The sequence below is a fragment of the Solea solea genome, chromosome 1 (genome assembly GCF_958295425.1).
Source record: "Solea solea chromosome 1, fSolSol10.1, whole genome shotgun sequence".
Classification (NCBI taxonomy): Eukaryota; Metazoa; Chordata; class Actinopteri; order Pleuronectiformes; family Soleidae; genus Solea; species Solea solea.
Genome location: NC_081134.1, coordinates 17,892,019 through 17,910,890, shown reverse-complemented (window position 1 = coordinate 17,910,890; position 18,872 = coordinate 17,892,019). Strand labels below are relative to the sequence as shown.

At 40.2% G+C, this 18,872-nt stretch overlaps 2 protein-coding genes across 3 annotated transcripts; both read right to left on the bottom strand.

The window, feature by feature from the left end:
* Nucleotides 1-4,421: 4,421 nt before the first annotated feature.
* and2 (actinodin2) lies at nucleotides 4,422-8,871 on the bottom strand. The gene is made up of 6 exons (XM_058650130.1): nucleotides 8,772-8,871; nucleotides 8,279-8,370; nucleotides 6,990-7,034; nucleotides 6,277-6,440; nucleotides 5,017-5,907; nucleotides 4,422-4,805 (listed from the first exon to the last, which is right to left on the bottom strand). Exons 2-6 carry the CDS (start codon nucleotides 8,349-8,351, stop codon nucleotides 4,422-4,424), a joined length of 1,557 nt encoding a protein of 518 aa, XP_058506113.1. The 5' UTR covers nucleotides 8,352-8,370; nucleotides 8,772-8,871.
* A 3,092-nt stretch (nucleotides 8,872-11,963) lies between these two features.
* LOC131472194 (COP9 signalosome complex subunit 9) lies at nucleotides 11,964-18,585 on the bottom strand. Of its 2 annotated transcripts, XM_058649107.1 has the most exons (4): nucleotides 18,394-18,585; nucleotides 17,030-17,102; nucleotides 12,666-12,786; nucleotides 11,964-12,583 (listed from the first exon to the last, which is right to left on the bottom strand). In XM_058649107.1, exons 1-4 carry the CDS (start codon nucleotides 18,487-18,489, stop codon nucleotides 12,577-12,579), a joined length of 297 nt encoding a protein of 98 aa, XP_058505090.1. In that variant the 5' UTR covers nucleotides 18,490-18,585; the 3' UTR covers nucleotides 11,964-12,576. The 2 variants fall into 2 exon arrangements, with proteins under 2 accessions (XP_058505090.1, XP_058505094.1); XM_058649111.1 differs by lacking the exon at nucleotides 12,666-12,786.
* Between the last annotated feature and the right edge of the window lie 287 nt (nucleotides 18,586-18,872).

Below are 18,872 nucleotides of genomic sequence, written 5' to 3'. Positions count from 1 at the left end.
AGTCGGTACACAGGTCCTCTCCGGCTGTTTCCATACAAGTGAAGAGCACACGCTGACGAGATAAGGGTCAGACATGTACAGTCTGTCACGTTCCGTGATATTGTGCTGGTTGTCTGTGGATGTAAAGTACGCGGTGAACTCTGACGGCTTGAAACTGACAAAGTGAGTCACGCAACGTCAAGAGCTCTACAGGCAAACTGGTGGAGAAGAAACGCTTCATACTCTGAGGAAGGTTGAGTCTGCTTGACACAGGTGAAAGCAATCAAGGTGGGGCAAGTGATCAGGGGCAGCAACACAAACAGGAAGAGGAAGTGAAGTGGCCGATGTACCGAATGCCTGTTTTATGAAGGATAAGTGAGTAAATTGTATTTCTATAGCAGCTTTATCCTCGATGTGAGGGTCGCAAAGGATACATCGGTGTGTCCTTAAGAGGAGAAGCTATCCCAGAATTCTTTGCACGCCAGAAGAGAAGAAGCTGTAAAATTACAACAAATTAAAAAGAAAAATAATAAAGGGATCCATCATGAATAGAACTAATAAGACGAATGAATACAAAACCAAACTAAAACTGACGGAAAAAATCACTAACAAAAAGTATCAGATATAAAATATATATCAGATATAAACGAGAGGTTAAGGGTCGCGGTGCAGGCGTAACTGTGGCTCAGGACAGTATTTAACCTCTCGGTGAACAGCCTGCCAGAATTTATTAGGAGAAGAATGGGAATTGTTGGACTAGACTGTCTCATTTCTCAGTGTCTGTCTTCTGTCTCCTTCACACTTGCAGCCTTGACCACTAAGACACAGCTTTCGTGTGTATTTGTATGGATTATATCTGATTTTGTCATTGAATTCCTTTTATTTTCCTATCTTTTCTTCCTGTATAATTTTCTGTTTTTAATTTTCTCTGCCTTGGAGCAGAGGATAACATTTTTTTGTTTAGTTTGTTTTCTTTTCTTCCTCGGTTATTTAGCGACAGGCAGAACAGAACAGAACAGTCAGCCGTGATGAACCAGTTGACTTAATGTGTTCTGCGGTGACAAGCTGAAAGGCACTTATCTTAATATCAAGATGTTCAAAATACACAGCAATTATTCCGCACACAGGCGTGAAATTGATTGCGAACATCTCCGTCTTCTCCTGCTCACAGTGTTTGATCTCTGCTCTCCTGAGACCTCCTTCAATGAAAATATCATTGTGAACGATGAAAACGCACGACGCAGCTTCTGCACATTATAGCCCAAAGAAATCAAACGTTCATCTTTGGTAAATCGCTCTGTGGAGTTTGGACAGGTTTTCACTTGTATCAGAGACAAGGTAGCTCTATGCATGCGAATGGTTATTCAATTGAGAGAGTGGTCTTTATTCGCTATAAATGGTTTGTGTTTTCCACGGCTAACACACTCTGTGTCTTTCTATCAGTTGCTTCTGACACCCGTGCTGTATAATGGAGGCAGAGACTCATATACAAGTGAGACAGTTGTGACAGCAGCTGTTTACAGATGGCAGACCTGCACTCAGTGAAGCACTGACAAGCTCATAATTTCCCAGCACCACCTGCTGGAAGCTGCTTGTCAGAGGGTGAAGTCTCACACTCGGGAGGAATAAGCTCCATTTGTCATCTTATTGACAGTGGAGGTGAAGTGCAGATAGATAGATACGAGCTTGCTAGCTAAAATGATAGCTTGCTAACTAATATGATAGCTTGCTAGCTAAAATGATAGCTTGCTAGCTAAAATGATAGATAGATAGATAGATAGATAGATAGATAGATAGATAGATAGATAGATAGATAGATAGATAGATAGATACAAGCTTGCTAGCTAAAATGATAGCTTGCTAGCTAAGATGATAGATAGATAGATAGATAGATAGATAGATAGATAGATAGATAGATAGATAGATAGATAGATAGATAGATAGATAGAAGCTTGCTAGCTAAAATGATAGCTTGCTAACTAATATGATAGCTTGCTAGCTTAAATTATAGATTTATTTAATTTAAGTTATGAGTTACATACACAAACACATAAACTCTTTTTCATTACTGTCGTTGAAGAATTAGGATTTTTTTAATCATTCATTCGTTGAAGAACTTTCACTATGAAGTGATTAAAGCCTCTTGTGTGCCACTAAATTTTAAGCAAGTGTGAACCTGCAAATACAAACAGAGCCGCTGGTGTAAAAATGGACTAAAGCACAGCTTAGCACCATTTTGTGTTGCTTCAGGCAGTTTTAATTCCTGCAGCACTGCAGCAGACTGTAAAGTCCACACTTTACAGGACAACAGCTACAATTATGGACATACTTCCACGGGGCTTTCTCGAGTGAGTGCTGTGTTCAGGAAGCCATTACCGGGAGTGACTGAGTGTTACGTGCCTTTAAAACTGTCAGTAACAGCAGTAGTGGTGTTCGTCTGCGGAGGAGTTTGGCTGAAAGGCAGACCTGCAGTTTCTCTCCCACAGCTGGTTTTCATTTCTAAAATATGACGCTTCAGCTATGGAGGAGAAGATGGCACTGTCAGACACTAACAATCTGCACTGTGAAAAATGCACTCATCAAACAAACTGTTCTGGGGTTTTTTTGCATTCTTAGCTGCTAAACTGCTGCTGAGGACTCAGCCTCAGTTACGACTTCAACTGCATTCACTCACCATGTACAGTATGTGACACAAATAATTGTTCCGCTCATGCAGCAACGATTGACAAAACACTGGATGTTGAAAATTAATTACTATTTATATAATCATCAACGGCATTGCCATGTTAATTAAACAAAATAGTATTTAAGAGTTTCACAGCAAACTATTGTGAACCAAAACACAATTATATATCGTGATAAGAGTCACTTTGTGCATAATGTAGCAACTCATTCACAGACATATTTGCAAGGCATTACATTACATAAAATAATTTAAAAAAGAAATAACTAGACAAATCCTTTACAATAGATGTTTGGTTGCCCCTGAGAAGAACAAATAGATACTCCTCTCAATTTAATTCAATTCAATTCAATTTTATTTGTATAGCACCGAAACACAACATAGATTATCTCAAGGCTCTGTGCATAGACAACATCATGGAGAGCAGAGAAACCCAACAATTCAAACAATGAGAAAGCACTCGGCATCAGCGGAGAGAAAAACAACTCTCTGACTGAGCCAGACTCAAAGATGTGCAGACATCTGCCTTGACCAGTTGGGGTGAAAGGAAAAATGGGGGACAGAGGAGAGATGGAGGACAGAAAAGGGGTAGAGAAAGGACAAGAGGGAGGTGAGGCAGAGACAGAAGAAACAAACCAGGAGCAGAAATACAACAAGTGTATCAAGAAAATTAAACTCGGATTGGGGTAAATTTTACAAATTTTACTAATCTTTTTTCTTTTCTTTTTTTCTTTCCTGTGTCGCTGTTGTCTGACGTCCCCAATGCCAATCATCATTTCTCACATACAAACTTACAGCATGTATGTTTGTATGTGAGAAATAGATGAAAGTTAACTGAATCTGAATATAACTGAATATATGTGTGTTTGTCAAAGAAAATGCTGCAAATGTGTTTGAGTATCAAAAAAATCTCCTGTCCCAGTCTTTTCACTGAATTTGAGTATTATAGATTATCCATTGTTTACGATGCTGGTGCAAATCCCAGAAACCAGCAACCTTCTTGCTGTGAGGCAACAGTGATATATTATAATAATATATAGCTTATTAATTATATATAACCAGACAATTATAAAATACTTCAAAACACGTTAAAAGCAAGAATCTCTAATCAACATTTCAGTGTGATGTACTATGACTTTGTTGATTGTGTGTAAATAATGAGCTATTCCATTGTTGCATGTTAACTAAAGACACTGATGTGCTGAAATACTGTGAGTATCATATTCGCTTTGTACTTTTTGGAAGCCGAGCAGGTGTGCTCTGTTCATTGTGTGACTCGTTAAACCTCAACAAAGAAATCTCAAATCCTTTTTAGTTTTTTTTCCATATCTTTTTTTTTATTATTATTCAGAACTTCATTAAAAACTAAACCGGTGAATGATTGTGATGTTTGGAGTGAAAGAAAACAACATTAAATACACTCAGAATAACTCTAGAAACAGAGAATGTACAACAGGGAGACACAGCTACATCTATACATGTTTTTCTACAAACATAAATACATGAAGTATTTAATCCACACGTTTCACATAATGTTTGGTTTAGTTGGCCCATCTATAAGAGTTTCCCCTTAAAATAGAGAGAGAACAAATTTAAAAACCTTCAGATTTTGTGGGAAAGAGAGTGACTGATTTGAACTGATGACTTGCAGAAGGTTGTGTGATCCATAAAGTCCAGCAAACTACCAATTTACCACCTTTTTTTTCCCATTTCTATCTAGCAGAGACTGTTGATTCTGCTGAAATGCTATAACTGAAATCTACTTGTACTGATTCATGACGCCCTTGAGGAAGTCTTCAAATCGTGGAACTGCAGACAGTCCTTCCTTAGCAGGCTCGTCAGCGGCTTTCTCTTCAGCAGCAGGCTCAGCACGTCGAAGACGGCAATTGTAGTCCATCTCTGGGTCGCAGTCGGGGTCAGGCAGGATTATACCACCCTTGCCAGTATTTGAAGCCTCAATGCCGGAGGGTGAAGCAAATTTACCGCAGTTGGGGTCAAACGGATGACAGAAGGGCTTGACGGGAGCCTTGATGTCAGCCTTGGCCTCGTAGCCAGATTTCACCGGGGTGCAGTCTTTGTCATAGTGCACATAGCAGTCGTGGCCCTCGCTGGTCTTGCCACGGATGCCGAGCTTGTAGCGGACCTGGTTGATTGAACGGGGTGATTTGAGTTTTGGGTTCAGATGAAAAGCAGATCAGAGATAACAAGTGAAAACATTATGAAACACCAATTTTTATTTTTAATACATCATTTAATAAACAAATGGAAAAAAAATGAGACAGTTAAAAGGATCATTCAACAAGCAAGATTACGTTAGGCTAGTCAAAATTTTAAACTAGTCTTGTAATTCAGACCTGGTGTGCGGGGATCTGTGGTGGGGGCTTGCGCAGAGCAGCGGCGACTGCCAGTATGCAGAATGGATCATAGCGAGGGTCACAGGACAGAGGAGCAGGTGGAGGAGCAGGTGCACCCTTGAGGGTGTACTCCAGGACAGGCTTGGTGAGGCCTGACAGCTTAGCAGCAGACAGAGGGTTGCAGTCAGCGTCAAACAGAGGGTTGCAATGTTGCTCTTTAGGAGATTCCTCAGAAATGGGAGCAGGAGCAACAACGTTGGACACACAAAGAGGATCTGATGGGTCACAGCTGGGGTACATCAGGTGGTAGAAGCCAGTTGGGGCCTTCTGGACCAGGGGGGGCATGCAGTAGGGGTCCCTGGGGTCACATTTAAGGGCAGCATAGGACGGAGCAGGAGCAGAAGCTGGGCGATACCCATACGCTGCCCTCAGATGGTACTGCAGACACTCCACATCCTCTGGGTTGCAGATCCTCAGCAGCTCTGCTCTCTGGTCAGAGCCCAGGAAGGGCTCCAGGACAGGGGCATAGTGGTAGAAGCCAGTCGGGCTCTTCAGGGGCATTGGCAGCATGGGAGTGAGGACGGGAGCTGGAACCTTGGATGCAGCTGGCACAGGCTCTGGGGCTGCACCCTTTGAGACAAGGGGAAAGAGGCAGTAGGGGTCGACATAGGGGTTGCACAGCCTGACCGCAGCAGACTTGATGGAGGAGGGCATCACCATTGAAGCCTTAGGCTTACTGGTGGACTCTGAAATGCATTCTGGGTCATCAGAATCGGCGCAGGTCTTGTAGATTTCGCTGAGGTGTGTGAGGTAGTGGTTGAAGGTCGGCCCCTCCTCTGACCTGTGCTTGTTCTGCAGGTAGGCCATGTACAGACGATCAAGATCCTCAACCTGAAGAACAAGATGTAAATGAGGTAAAAATGAACATATCTCCTCTTCTTAACACAAATTAAAAATAAAAAAAAGAGTTCTAATGAAGCTTTTGCTAGATGATCACTTTCAGATCATTCCTTTGTAGAAGAGCTTTTACTGCTATTAGAGCCCAATATTATTATTTTAAGAGCATAATGGCATATTCATATGTTAATGGAGGCATCATCTGCTACAACACAATATTGCCATGGAATAAAAGAAGCTATCAAAAATATATCTCATATCATGTTGCAATTTTTTTCCATTTGCTCCACAAAAGCTCCTTTTTAAAAGCAAATTAAAGCACCACTGTTAAAATAAAACGATATTTCATCAAACTCCACTTACTCCCTCCTGGTTGTGGGAGTCCATGAAGTGCTTATACCATCCCCAGAAGTCAGGCAGGCGTTTGAACTGTGGCACAGCCAGGACGGGGACGTTCCTTCTGTTACGAACAAGTCTCTTCAGGTTGGCCATGGCGTCAGCTTTCACATCATCAGACACTGAAGTCACTGGTGGGAAAGAAAGTGCCATTTTAAAATGTGTGGACACAAACTGGAATTGTGTATTGTATTATATATTTATATTTCAGACACAAGCCATCTCCAAAGATCAGCTACATTTACACCGTATATCACACTGTTCATAGTAAACTGCTTTAAATGAACGGTTACTCTCATTATCTCTGCAGAATATTTGTAGATTTGATAGAATAAATATCAGTAAAATGTTCTCCTGTTTTCTTCATCATTATTGCATCATTATCACCATCCTCCTCTGTACTTCTTTTCATTGCTGCTTCCTTCATCATTATTATTATTATTAGTATTATTATTATTATTATTATAGTTATTATACTTTTCATCATCATCATCATTATTATTATTATTATTACATGAAGATATTAAATAATAGCTGACTATCTCAATGGAACATTTATTATAAGATTATAAGGATTGCCATCTGTAAGAATAAAGTCGATTTTTTTTTTAACGTGCATGACGTGAATGATCTCAGAGGCCAGCGTGTCCTACAGCACATGCCACGTCACTGGTCCTCACCTTCTTCCTCCTTGTGCTGCTCCACTGGCACGGCCCCCAGGAACTCTGTAAAACACAGGCAGCAGCCACATTAGCAGCAGCAGGGACATTAGCTGACGCGAACCAGATGTTGAGCTTTCCCTTCAACATTAGGGAAAATGCTGAGCTGCCTAATAAGCCTCTGGGTGAAACGCGGCAGGTGCTGGAGCCCTGGCGCCCCGGCCACAGGCTGCATCCTGCAGATTAAACACCCCCCCCCCTCCTCCTCCTCCTCCAGGTAACTCCCTCCCCACTCTACACAGGCTGCTGGAGTTTATGCAACTAATGGGGGGCCTCCTGAAAGTTAACCTGTAAAACTACAAAAGAGTGAGAGGGCTCACACAAACTTATTACCAATACACTGTAAAAGCAGAAGATGGTAAAGAGGCCATTTCTGTTTCCCCCCCTGTGGAGTATATTCTGCTGCACCGAGGGGTTTCCTTCAGAAGTTTATTGGCAGTATAAAAAACACTACAGTCATAAAAGCAAATTCCTCTTGTACATGCCCATCCATCATAATGTATTTTTGACTAAGGAATCAGGGGAAGCACTCAGTGAAAGTACAGCAATGTCATTTTCTAGTCTGGTCTTTCAAATCCTGACCACACACTCGCTGCAGGTTCAGGCGTCAGGAGCAGCTCAGGGTTAAGTGTCTTGTGCTAAATTATAGCGACATAATCAGCAAAATGTAATTAAAAAATATTCAAATTGATTGTGATTGAGACTTTTGAATAGATGACACACAATCGTTCAGCTTTGCCGCTCCCTGTGCACGGAACACTCTCCAGACTCACACTGAAACTGTCTGAACTGATTTCACTTGGATCGTTCCGTTCCATCTCATTTGAGAGACACCAGTGAACAGTGCCTGTGTTTTTAATGTATTGCTGTGACCTCAACTCCTGCACCTTAAATGCCATGCTAACACTGTGCACCATTACATTACTGTTTTTGTCCAAAATGATTGTTTGTAACCTGTCTCCTACATCTAATCTAATGTTTATTATAGCGTGTGCTGCTTTTACCTGGTAAATAAAGATTAGAGAGATAATAGTGTATACAGTATTTAACTAGTGGTAGTAATAGTAACAGAAGTGATATTGTCTGCCAATACTGTGTACACCTCTGTCAAAGATCAGACAAAGTTGGACTTTATTCATTTATTTTGTTTCACTTGCAGGTCGCATGGAGATTAGAGTCTCTTTTGCAAGTGGGGCCGAGATAAATGAGACAAATTTGAAGTCGGTTCAAGTGTGTAATTGAAGTCTCACCTGGGAGCAGAACAATGGCTAAGAGGATTCCTGTGTGGATCAGAGACAGCGAGGGTTGTCGAACTCGTGCCATTTTCAGCTGTATGCGCTTCCTGCACGGGGAAAAAAGAACGGAAAACAATATTCAGTGACCGTGTAACAGAACTGTATTCAACTCTTGTGTGTGTCGTTCAGCAAAAACTGTTTCTCTGTGGACGCCAACTCACAGAGAGCAAAGTGAAAGCTTTTATTTTAAAGGCGCTGGTATCAAGACAATAGCGAGGATTGGGGACAAGTTACAATAATAAGAGATTAGTGACAGAGTTCCAAATGAATGGATGGAGCAATCAAAGCTTGAAATAAGCTTATCTATATGGAAGGGTGTGACCGTGGCTGTGCTCAAACTCAGAGATTGTCTTCATAAAGTTCATCCAGAAAGTTGCAGAAATGTACCGTCGCTCTAATAAATGAAAGCATAAACTTTAGCACATGCAGCATTTACATGTGTCCTTACCTGCAAAGGCGCTGGGGTTGTGGCCTCCTGAGATCACCTCTGGATGCAGCAGCTCTCACTGTGTTCTAAAGCAGTCTAAAGTGTTTACCTCTCCACTCCCCTGTACAGGACAGACGAGCGGGGAAACATTTTTAAAGAGCACCCATGATCATTAAAAACAAAAGGGCATGTCGTACAGCTCTGGCGTGCTGTTACGCCCTCAGTGATTGGCTCCTGCGCTGCCATACATCTAACCAATAGGGGTCCTGTAATTAGGAGAGGTGAGCAGCACGGCCGCTCGCAGTGAGGGAACATTAACAAGGTGCTATTTAGCGCCAGGTTTCTTTCCTCACAGGTTTGGAATTTAAGGGGTCATCGTGCGAGGTGACACTGTGTCTAAGCCACTAGTTGATTTTCAGATTGTCGAAATTTACATAAATGGCTCAGTGGGTGTGAAGCTGTTAAATCCACACAACAGGAGGCCTCTTATTATGCAGCTGCTGCAGAGGTAGCAGGGATAAAAAAAAAAAAACGAAAAGAAAAGAAAACAGAGCAAGATATTCATAGTTTTCTGATGATGCACAAGAAAAATCATGTATAAACAGAATGGAGCATCAAAAAAAGAGAAGTAAATAACTTTCTCTCCCACTGGAAAGAAACAATGCCTGTAACATTTTGTTTTTTACTTTTTTTTTTTAATGTTCTCATGTTTAGAGTAGAAAACTACCTCTGCAACGTTAGCTGCGTTGCATCAGTGTACTGACAGATGTCTGCGCAGAATCTTCCAGGACTACAGGAACGCAACTCCTTTCACTTCCGTGACGAAACAGCCAAGCAGCGGTTGCACCAGCATGTTTGATAACGTTAATAAACTGGGGGCGAGCCGTCATGCCAGAGGTCTGTGACACCAGCTGCGCTTTTACTGTCGCTCAGCCGTGTGAGGGCAAAACAACTTCATTAACACCTTTCAATCTGATTTTATCAAGAGCATTTTCCAATCATACAATTAAGAAAGTGATTATTGCTAAATAAAAGGGTTATTTCTCATGACGTGGAAGTTGGGACTGAGGTCATTAGAACAAGGCGACATACAGCAAGGCACTAATGAAGCAAACTGCTGCTGCTGCTGTAGAAGCCAGAACTGTGAGGAGCAGCGCGCCAACACTGCTGGATGGTGCCACGTAGCCTGTAGAGTCTGACAGTCTGCACCAGTGCAACATACTGCACATGTGTACTGTATAGAGTCACTTATAGAGTCACTTAGAGTATGGAGTATGAATATACATACAAGTTCATTAAGTGAACCTTTTCACTGAGAGAAACCTTTAAGATGGAGGTTACTTAATTCTTGTATAAAAGTTTTAGAATTGAACCAAATTGAATGATTATTGAATGATTTGGTTTTAAGTGTAGTTTTCCTTAAAGGATACAGTAGACGTATCAACTGTTTATCAATAACCCCTAGCTGACAAGATATCACCCTATCTACCCTTCATCTAACTATAATTTGTTAGGAAAGGAAAGGAAATGATAGGATAGGATAGGAAAGGAGAGGATGGGATGGGAAAGGAAAGGAAAACATGGGATAGACTTCACTTACTATCTTGAACTTTACAGTGTCTGCAGTGCAGTATAATACAGCATATAACTCACCTCCCTCTTGTCCTTTCTCTCCCCCACCTTTCCTTTGTCCCCCATTTTTTCTTGTTGTTTTTTTTCTCTCCACTGATGCCTCTAGTGTTTGCTCATTGTGTGAATTGAATGTTGTGTGCAGAGCCTTGAGATAATGTATGTTGTGATTCAGCGCTATACAAATAAAATAAAATTGGATTGAATTGAATACCATCGGCTGGAAATCCCTCAAGTAGAACAGTATAAATATACTATATTAATTTCTATCCTTATTGTCTCTATTTAGATTAAAAACTAAATGTAATAATTCGGCCTCATGCATCATCTGCTTCTCATCACTTCCTGCCTCATGCTTTAGTTTTCTATAGATGATGGCGAGGACTATGACGCCTGTCATTTAATGCTTCAGGAATAAGTGGGGCGGTGACATGGTCACAATCTTCATCTTGCAATTTTTATTTCATGTTTAAAATCACTTATTTCAGCAGAATATTTATATCAAAGGAGAACACGTTTTTGGGTGATGTGAGGCGGGATGTGAGTCGATTGCCTCCGTTTATTGCACAATCTTTTCAAAGCACTAATACTGATGCTAATGTGGTTGCTGGTGTGCCAAATGATTAAGTGCCCCCCTTATTTGTGAAGCCTAAACCAAAGTATAGCTTCACATGGTCTTGTCGCAGGCTGCAGCTGATCATCTGAGATTTGGCTTTATTCTCGTAAAATTCGGAAAAAGGTGTTTTTTTTTCTTCAGCATGGCTCTAATACTCGGTCATACTAATGGACATGTGACGATAACATATTTCTCAGTTTTGCACTCTTTAGAGGTAACTTATCTCCAACTTCTGCTACAAAACCACTATGTGCTCTTTTCCAAACCTGGGAATATTATTAACCTTCAGATCAGCATTTTCATTGGCGCTGATATCAAGGGAGTCTCACATCACGGTAAATAACTTAGGCGCCGCATTTGATCAAATCTACCTGAGAGACAAACTGAGAATGACAAATACTATATGTTGCAACGCAAAAGCTCGGCTTCTCTCATCCATGTTCTGTATGGAAATCATTTCTTGAAGCGGTCCGTTTAGATGGAGGTGATGTAATCTCGTGTTTACCTGAGGGTTGATATCTGTGGACGCCAACATGTGCGAGGTAAATAGTTTTCCCATTTGAAACACTTTTCTCTTTTGTGTAGTGAGTGCAGTTTATGCCTGATGCTGAAGGCTCAGGGAAACAACTGCCTATGAAACGTGGCTCTAATAAAACAATTCAATCGTCTTTTTAAACTTCGTTATCATCAACTCAGTGTAGAGCTGTGCAAGCAGGGAACAAGTGATCACAATTAAGTTGTTTCTTTTCCTCTGGCAGAAAACTAAAATCTGCACGAGGAAGTTAAAACAAAACCTTTTTAGAGCTTTGGATGATGAGATCAACTAAGAATGGCTTACATCCATTCATTTTCTACCACTTTATCCTCCATGATCTGTCCTGACGCCAAAATAATAACATTTCCCAATTTTTTCTGAGCATGTTAAAGACCTAAATAACAAAGAAGTGTTTTTGAGACACTAGACAAAGTATAATATAAAGTGCTATTTATTGAGTTTTGACCGGTGTCACTCCCATCACAAAAATACAATGTAGACATATGTACAAATTCAAGATGTAACAGGAAACATTGTTATACGAGCAAACACGGAGAACATACAGGATGTGACTGTCACGCAGTGTCGTTCAAATATTGTAAACAATCTCAGCAGACCATCACTTCACAGATACCATCTGCAGTGCGCTAAAGGGCGGCAGCATATGGAGCCTTTGCCCATCATATGTATAATTACGCCTCTGAACAGGTGTTCTCGCGCACACAGGAACCTACAATCCAGTTGAGAAGCAGTCAAAGACATGAGCGAGATACAAGCTCATAATTTTGACATACCACATATGAAAGAATCCTTGGGCTCTTGAGAATTTCACAACATCTGGAGCCTCGGACGACTTTTTAAGGATGCTTTAAAACAAAGCGCTTGAAACTAGGACAACTATGAAAGGAAATTGTATGTTATTAGTCGGTAAATGTCTGGTTTGCTTTCCACAGAAAAATGTGCCACGGAGTCGTGTGGATATCATCCATCACCGCTCTGCAGACAAGTTAATCTTTCACTGTATGTCCTCGTCATCGAACAGATCTTCAAAATCTGTGGGAGGAAAATAAAAACACAGTTATTACGCCGAAGTGACATAACAGCTGGACGACAACACTGAAGCTGCATTTCTTACGTTTCTGCAAAGCCAGGCATTTTCTCATAAAGTGGCGCGTCGGAGGCGCAGGGTGATAAAAAATAAATGGATCTGGGAATGCACTTGGTGAGGAGTCTGCAGACTGACCTTCCTGGGGTTCCTGCCAGTTTGTGAGGTCAGAGGTCAGCAGGAGAACTGTATGAACATGCTTGATAATACGCGCCACATCCTCCGCTGCAGGTAAACCACGCTCAACTTTGATTATTTATTTATTTTAAGTAAATAGGAGGACAAATATTTACTTAAATGTCTGCCCTGTAGTGCAGTATACTCAATCCATCTGCAGCACCTTCTTTCAAGTACGCTTTTGTTTAATACTGCAACGATTGGTTCATTGATTATTAATCAATTACGTAAATAAAACACTGTTTGCATATGTGATGGCATTTAAGAGCACCTTGTTGTAGCTGCTCCTCTTAGCCCTGCCCCACACAAGAGGATTTTCAAATCTGACTCAATTTTATAAAGTTGGGAGACCACAGACACAAAGAAGTTTGTAACTGTTTTTAATCCTGAGAAAGCACAGACTAGACAATCCGGTCAAAACGCAGGACACACGCGGAGGAGATTCCAGGGATTTGCGATCTCACATAAACTTGCGTGACTTAACGTGACTTCTCAATACAAATGAAAAACAAGGCATACTGTCAGCGTCGTCAGTTAACAGCTGTTGTGTGTGTGCGCGATGTTCTGGTTATCGCAGGGTCCTGCTCACGCCCCACTCGATGTCTGTTAATCCCTCACTCTACAGGATCACTTGGCCAGATAATCTGTTCAAAGCAGCCTCTAACATTGGAGGCACCCACGATTGTTGGAAGGGTCAGATCGGGACTGAAAACTGGCCAATTATCCACTAGTGTGGAGGCATTAGCCCAATATGCTGTGAACCCTGCATTACTTTAACTAGTGCTCATGCACTGCAGTTTAGAATATTAGAATATTCATTGAAAAATCCCATTGGATATTCAAACAGCATATTTTTGCTTGAAATGCCAACAACAAAATATCAACAATTCCTATCGCTTTAACAAACTATTGTTCCTTAATGTACAGTGAAACGATAAAACGGGACCATAGCTGATGTATGGGTGGGTTGTGTCAGGAAGGATCATCCTCTGTGGTGACCCTTAGAGAGGGAGAAGCCAGAAAACTATATATACAAACATTATACCCTGCTGTGTTATGTTCATTTAAAGGATCAAATAGCTTTTGCAGCTCCAGATGAATTTCATTTGCTGGGAGAGGGGCCTCTTTTAATAGTAAAGTTTGCAGACCTCTGTTTTAGGATCTACCAGGAGCAAGAGTCCACTAAACTCACAAACACACACACACACACACACACACACACACATTTGTGTAGAGTGCACAGCTTGCACAAGTAGCAGTTATACTTCAAGTAAACGTTGTGTGTAACTGACCAGTATGAATAAATGTTGGTATTGAATAGTCTGCAATCAGTCTACATTCCTGCGCATAGGAATTTGCTCTAACTGTGCGTCGTCGGCCGGTCCTGTTAGTGCACAAAGTGCTGTTTTCAAACATGTCATCAAACACACAAAAACACATGAGACAAGACAAAACAACACATGATGGAACACAATATTTTGAGGCTAATTAAAGCCTTTTTTTACACTGAGACAATGGAGGAGGGAGTGCCTTCAAATATGAGCTGTGTCTGTTGTTTTTGCCTTGAAGTGCAGTTTCTCGATACGTTATCTGGTCATGTATTCAATCAGTTTACATATCTGCTGTGTGTGGAAAGTGTTATTTCATCAGCTATGTATAGAGTAGAGTCTTTTGATTTAACCTTTGTTTAAAACTCAGCAATCAACCAAAGTAGAATTAGAATTCCTTCCTTATATGCACACCCTAATTAGTGATCGTGAATTTGACCTCTGCATTTAATCCATCCTTTTGACACACCAGGAGTGAACACACACACACAGAGCGAGTGCAGGAGCAGTGTGCAGCAATGCCTGTGAACAGTGGGGGTTGGGTACCTTGCTCAGGGGCACTCCAGCCCTAGACCTGTCCAAGGATTTGTAGCTGTGACCCCCTGGTTACAACCCCAATTCCACTTCCACTTGGCCTTCATTTTTCGGCTGTACATTTTGCAATCTGACAAGATATTGCGATCCGGGTCACGATAGTTTGCCATCTTTAAAAAGTGAGTCCCCACATAGAACATAAAAGAGTAGCAGGTTTTGTGTGGACAGGCATTGAGTAAATGCCTAAAATGATACAAGAGAATTCACGATTTCGCTGAAAATTCAAATATATTGCAGCACTTTTCACATGTAACCTGAAGGACTAGCCAGTTATTAGATTGTGTTTCATGAGGACCAGAGTTTCTATGTAACAAAGATGTAATATAGGTAGTTTTATTTAAATATAATTTTATGATAAAGGCTTTAAAGAAAGAAACTTATGCCAGTGATTATTTCACTCTTACAGCGCTTTTCCATTATACAGTTGAGTACTACTCAACTCTACTAGTATCAGGGTTAAGGATTACCCCTAACCCTTTTCCAAAGTGGTTATTTTCAGTGTACAGAATCATTAGAATCAGTCAATTAAAATGATTAGGTTGTGATTCGGCTCACCATCGCTGGATTTCTGAAGTGATGTCGCTAAAAACACCAGACTTCTCTGTTAAATACTGAGAATTTAGTAATGCCCTTACTAAATGTTGGAGATGAACGTGTGTTTTAAGTATTTTTTTACTGGTCTACAGTTTGGCATTGTTCGGTTTGATTCCTGTATCAGCCGTAACACTAGTGACTCTTCCAGTGACGACACTCTCTGACCAATCAGTGGCCGGCAGTCTGTTGACGTCACATTTTAGTAACGACTCAGTTTGCAAGTACCAAAAAAAGCATCATGTACTGTCACTAATGGATAAGCAAAAAAAGTTGAAAACTAGAAAAGTGCCGTTAAAGAATGCTGCTGTTTCAAATCCCTCTCATAATCAAAAAATAGAAATAACAAAGTAAATTCATTTTTACCACATTTTGGCTGGATATGGGAGCATGGGATAACACATGTGAGCAAAAACTGTCACAGCAGTTTGATTTTTGTGACTAACCAGTAGACTGGTAATGTTAAAATCCTTTCACAAATGTAGGCTGTGGGATCAGGAGCCGCTTACAATGAGCCTTAATACAGTTCAGTGGCACACTTTTCTATCAGAGGGCAGAATAAAGGCTGACACCCTAAATGAGCCTCATAGAAAGCGCTACTACCACTGAGCGCCCGCTGAGAAGGCTGTGTGGAATCTGTGTTGCATATGGCAAGAAGTTAAGGCTGTTTGATGTAGCAGCGCCTCCAGACAGAGATCACACTACATTATAAACCACAGTTTGTAAAAGGGGGGCCTGTTGCAAGGAATGTTTGGGGCCCAGTAAAGAAGATTCCTGCTGTTGAAGCAGCAGTATACTGACGCCGAAGGGTGAAAAACATTATGTGTTAAAAGATTGAATCCGCCCTGACTGACAATTTCCTATTTGACGATGACAGACAGCACGGCGGACTATGAATAACTTGCATTGACACTTGTATTACAAGAAGAGGATCATTACAGCTCAAAAGTGCTGCGAGGCTCTGTCTGAGGATACAAAATTTAATCAACACTTTTCAAAGAAAAAAGAAAAATCAATAAAGAAATCTGAGATGATTCTGATTCTGTGAGAATTGTATGAAAGGTGTCTGCTGTTGCCAAAAATCCAACTCTGAGGACATTTAACATTAGTAACAAGTATCCAAGGTTGACACTAAGTGTCTCCAGGGCTATATTTCACACATTTGTTCAAATTAGATAGCCGACTCTTGGCACTTTGATATTGCATCCACATACTCTAATTTCAAATTAAATATGCTAAAACACAGATCCAGAGGAAAAACTGTGTGACTGTCCAAGTACTATATAGTACTATTAGTACTATATGTGGGCTTGTTTGTGTGTGGGTCTCTGGAGAATAGGAGGTGGTTATGTTTTGCCTCCTGATGGAGGATAATAACTTTAACATTAAATTCATATATCTATAAAGGACATGCTCTCATTTAGTCTCCCTGAATTACTGAATTAAAAAAGATGATGCTCATTTAACATTTAGATCAAAACTCATCCACAAATGAAAACCCAAATGAATATCAGTAATCATAAATAACATAAATGTTGTGTTAGCACGGTGGTAGAGGTAAAATGAGTTGTGAAGGTCAAGGGCTCATTTCATGCCGACGTTTCCCACTTAACTTCACGTTGCTCCTGATGGCTGTGCCAGCAGCGTGTCCATGTAGATGCTAGGATAAAGCATGGCGGGTGTGTAAAGAAAAAAGCCATTTACCATTGAAGAAATCAGCATGTACTGCCTTTTCATTGGCAGCAAGGTCCATCAGCAGTCCTGTGCTTCCCCCAGCCTGCGAGAGAACAAACATGCAGCTCAGAGGCACGTTTAACCAGGAAAAGTCAGAAACAAGCAGGGCAGCATCACCAGTGTTTTCATGGTATAATATTAAATGTGTGGATTATGTGATCACACTTGTTCCAGTAGATATTTTTCTATTTAAACTAATTAAATATTTTTTTATGTTAACTTTTACCACAATATAATGTAATATAAATGACTTTAACTTGAGTACAGTGTTTGTTTTCTCCATTCAGGAGAATGGAGAAAATAGGTGTTCCTGCACCTCCACAATTCTGAATAAATATCTAATTGCGATTATTTTTGACTGATGTGGAGGATAAAGCGGTAGAAAATGGATGGATGGATGGATGGATGGATGAATTTGCAATTGTGAGATACCAGAGGGAATGGTCATTTTTACATAATTATTCTCATTTTCATTTGAATAACATTTAAAATGATTACTGTGTAATATCTGTCAGTCTAGTAGAACATGATGTGTGTCGGTTAGGACAATATTTAATACTAAAATGGTAATCTGAGACACATTTTGGCAGCCATTTGATTAAATTTCCATTAATTATGCTCTTTAGTGTGGCATAATTATGTCAGATTAGCATTAGAATTAGTACTAGTGTGGAGTTCCTGCCGGAGAGCTTAATTTTAGGCTACAAAAAATGATTATTTTCAAAATCGATGAATCTGTCTATTATTTTCTCAATTGATCTAGTAACCGTTTGATCCATAAAATGTCAGAAAAAGAAAATGTTGATGTTCTCAAATGCTTTGTTTTGTCCACAAAGCAAACTTATTCAGTTTTAAAGATTCATTTGTTATATGGAGCAAAGAAACCAGAAAATATTAACATTTAAGAAGCCAAATAAAACGGAAAATGTGTTAATATACATCAATAATATATGTGGCTACAATTTACACGCTGTACCTTTAAACAAAAAGTTCCTTTTTAAATAAAATTTTAAAAACAAGATATTATTCCACCAAAACCACAGCTAACAAATTGCTCAGGCAACCTATTGTGCATTCCTCAAGTAAATCACATTCATAATAAGAGACATAATTAACACAGTAAGTGCTTCCTTTCACTGTTTCATGTCAGGTTGCTGCATTATTGCATTGCAATATGTACTGTATTTCTGTGTCATCTATGGTTTTCTGTCGTTTTAAGCCAAGTCAAATGGCCCTTTTTTTTTTTTTTTTTAAATAAAAAAATAAAAATAAAGACAGACATCCGGTGCTAACTATAGCGTTGCTATAATGAATTAGCTTGTCAGCTAACACACCTCGTCCAGGTCCACGTAGGGTCCAGCTCCTTCGGGAAACATCTCGTCCACTGCCGGCTTCATGGCGGTGGAATTTGACTGATCTTTTAGTGGCATAGGTGAACAAAAAATAGCCCTAAATACTGATTATATTTGGTCAGATTTTCATCCGCTTGCCACTATTTTAGGAGCTACACAGCAGATCTGGTATGAAAATAATTCCGACGAGAAAATCGAGTCAGGAAAGAAGGGTTCCGCTTCGTCAAAGTGCTGACGGTCTTTTTTCCACGAAACACCCGTTTGAAAGAGACGGATTACATTTTTAAAGCATTGTACTTAAAGTACACATGTATAGTTACTTCAGTCCACTGTGTTTTTTTGAGGGAACAATTGTTCATTTAATCAAAATAAGTTCTTCTTTTTAGTCTTCTTCTTAGTGGCTTCTACTACTAGTTCTAGAAGACAGTATCATTATTATTAGTTGTAGTATTTTAGTATTT

Excerpts from the sequence above, each read along its gene's own strand:
- LOC131472194 (XM_058649107.1), bottom strand. The coding sequence starts at position 18,489 with ATGCCACTAAAAGATCAGTCAAATTCCACCGCCATGAAGCCGGCAGTG. Across the intron at positions 17,103-18,393 it reads CCTACGTGGACCTGGACGAG|GCTGGGGGAAGCACAGGACT; the intron begins GTGTGTTAGCTG and ends GTTCTCTCGCAG. Across the intron at positions 12,787-17,029 it reads ACATGCTGATTTCTTCAATG|GAACCCCAGGAAGGTCAGTC; the intron begins GTAAATGGCTTT and ends ACAAACTGGCAG.
- and2 (XM_058650130.1), bottom strand. The coding sequence starts at position 8,351 with ATGGCACGAGTTCGACAACCCTCGCTGTCTCTGATCCACACAGGAATC. Across the intron at positions 6,441-6,989 it reads GCAGCACAAGGAGGAAGAAG|TGACTTCAGTGTCTGATGAT; the intron begins GTGAGGACCAGT and ends CTTTCCCACCAG. Across the intron at positions 5,908-6,276 it reads ACTCCCACAACCAGGAGGGA|GTTGAGGATCTTGATCGTCT; the intron begins GTAAGTGGAGTT and ends CTTGTTCTTCAG.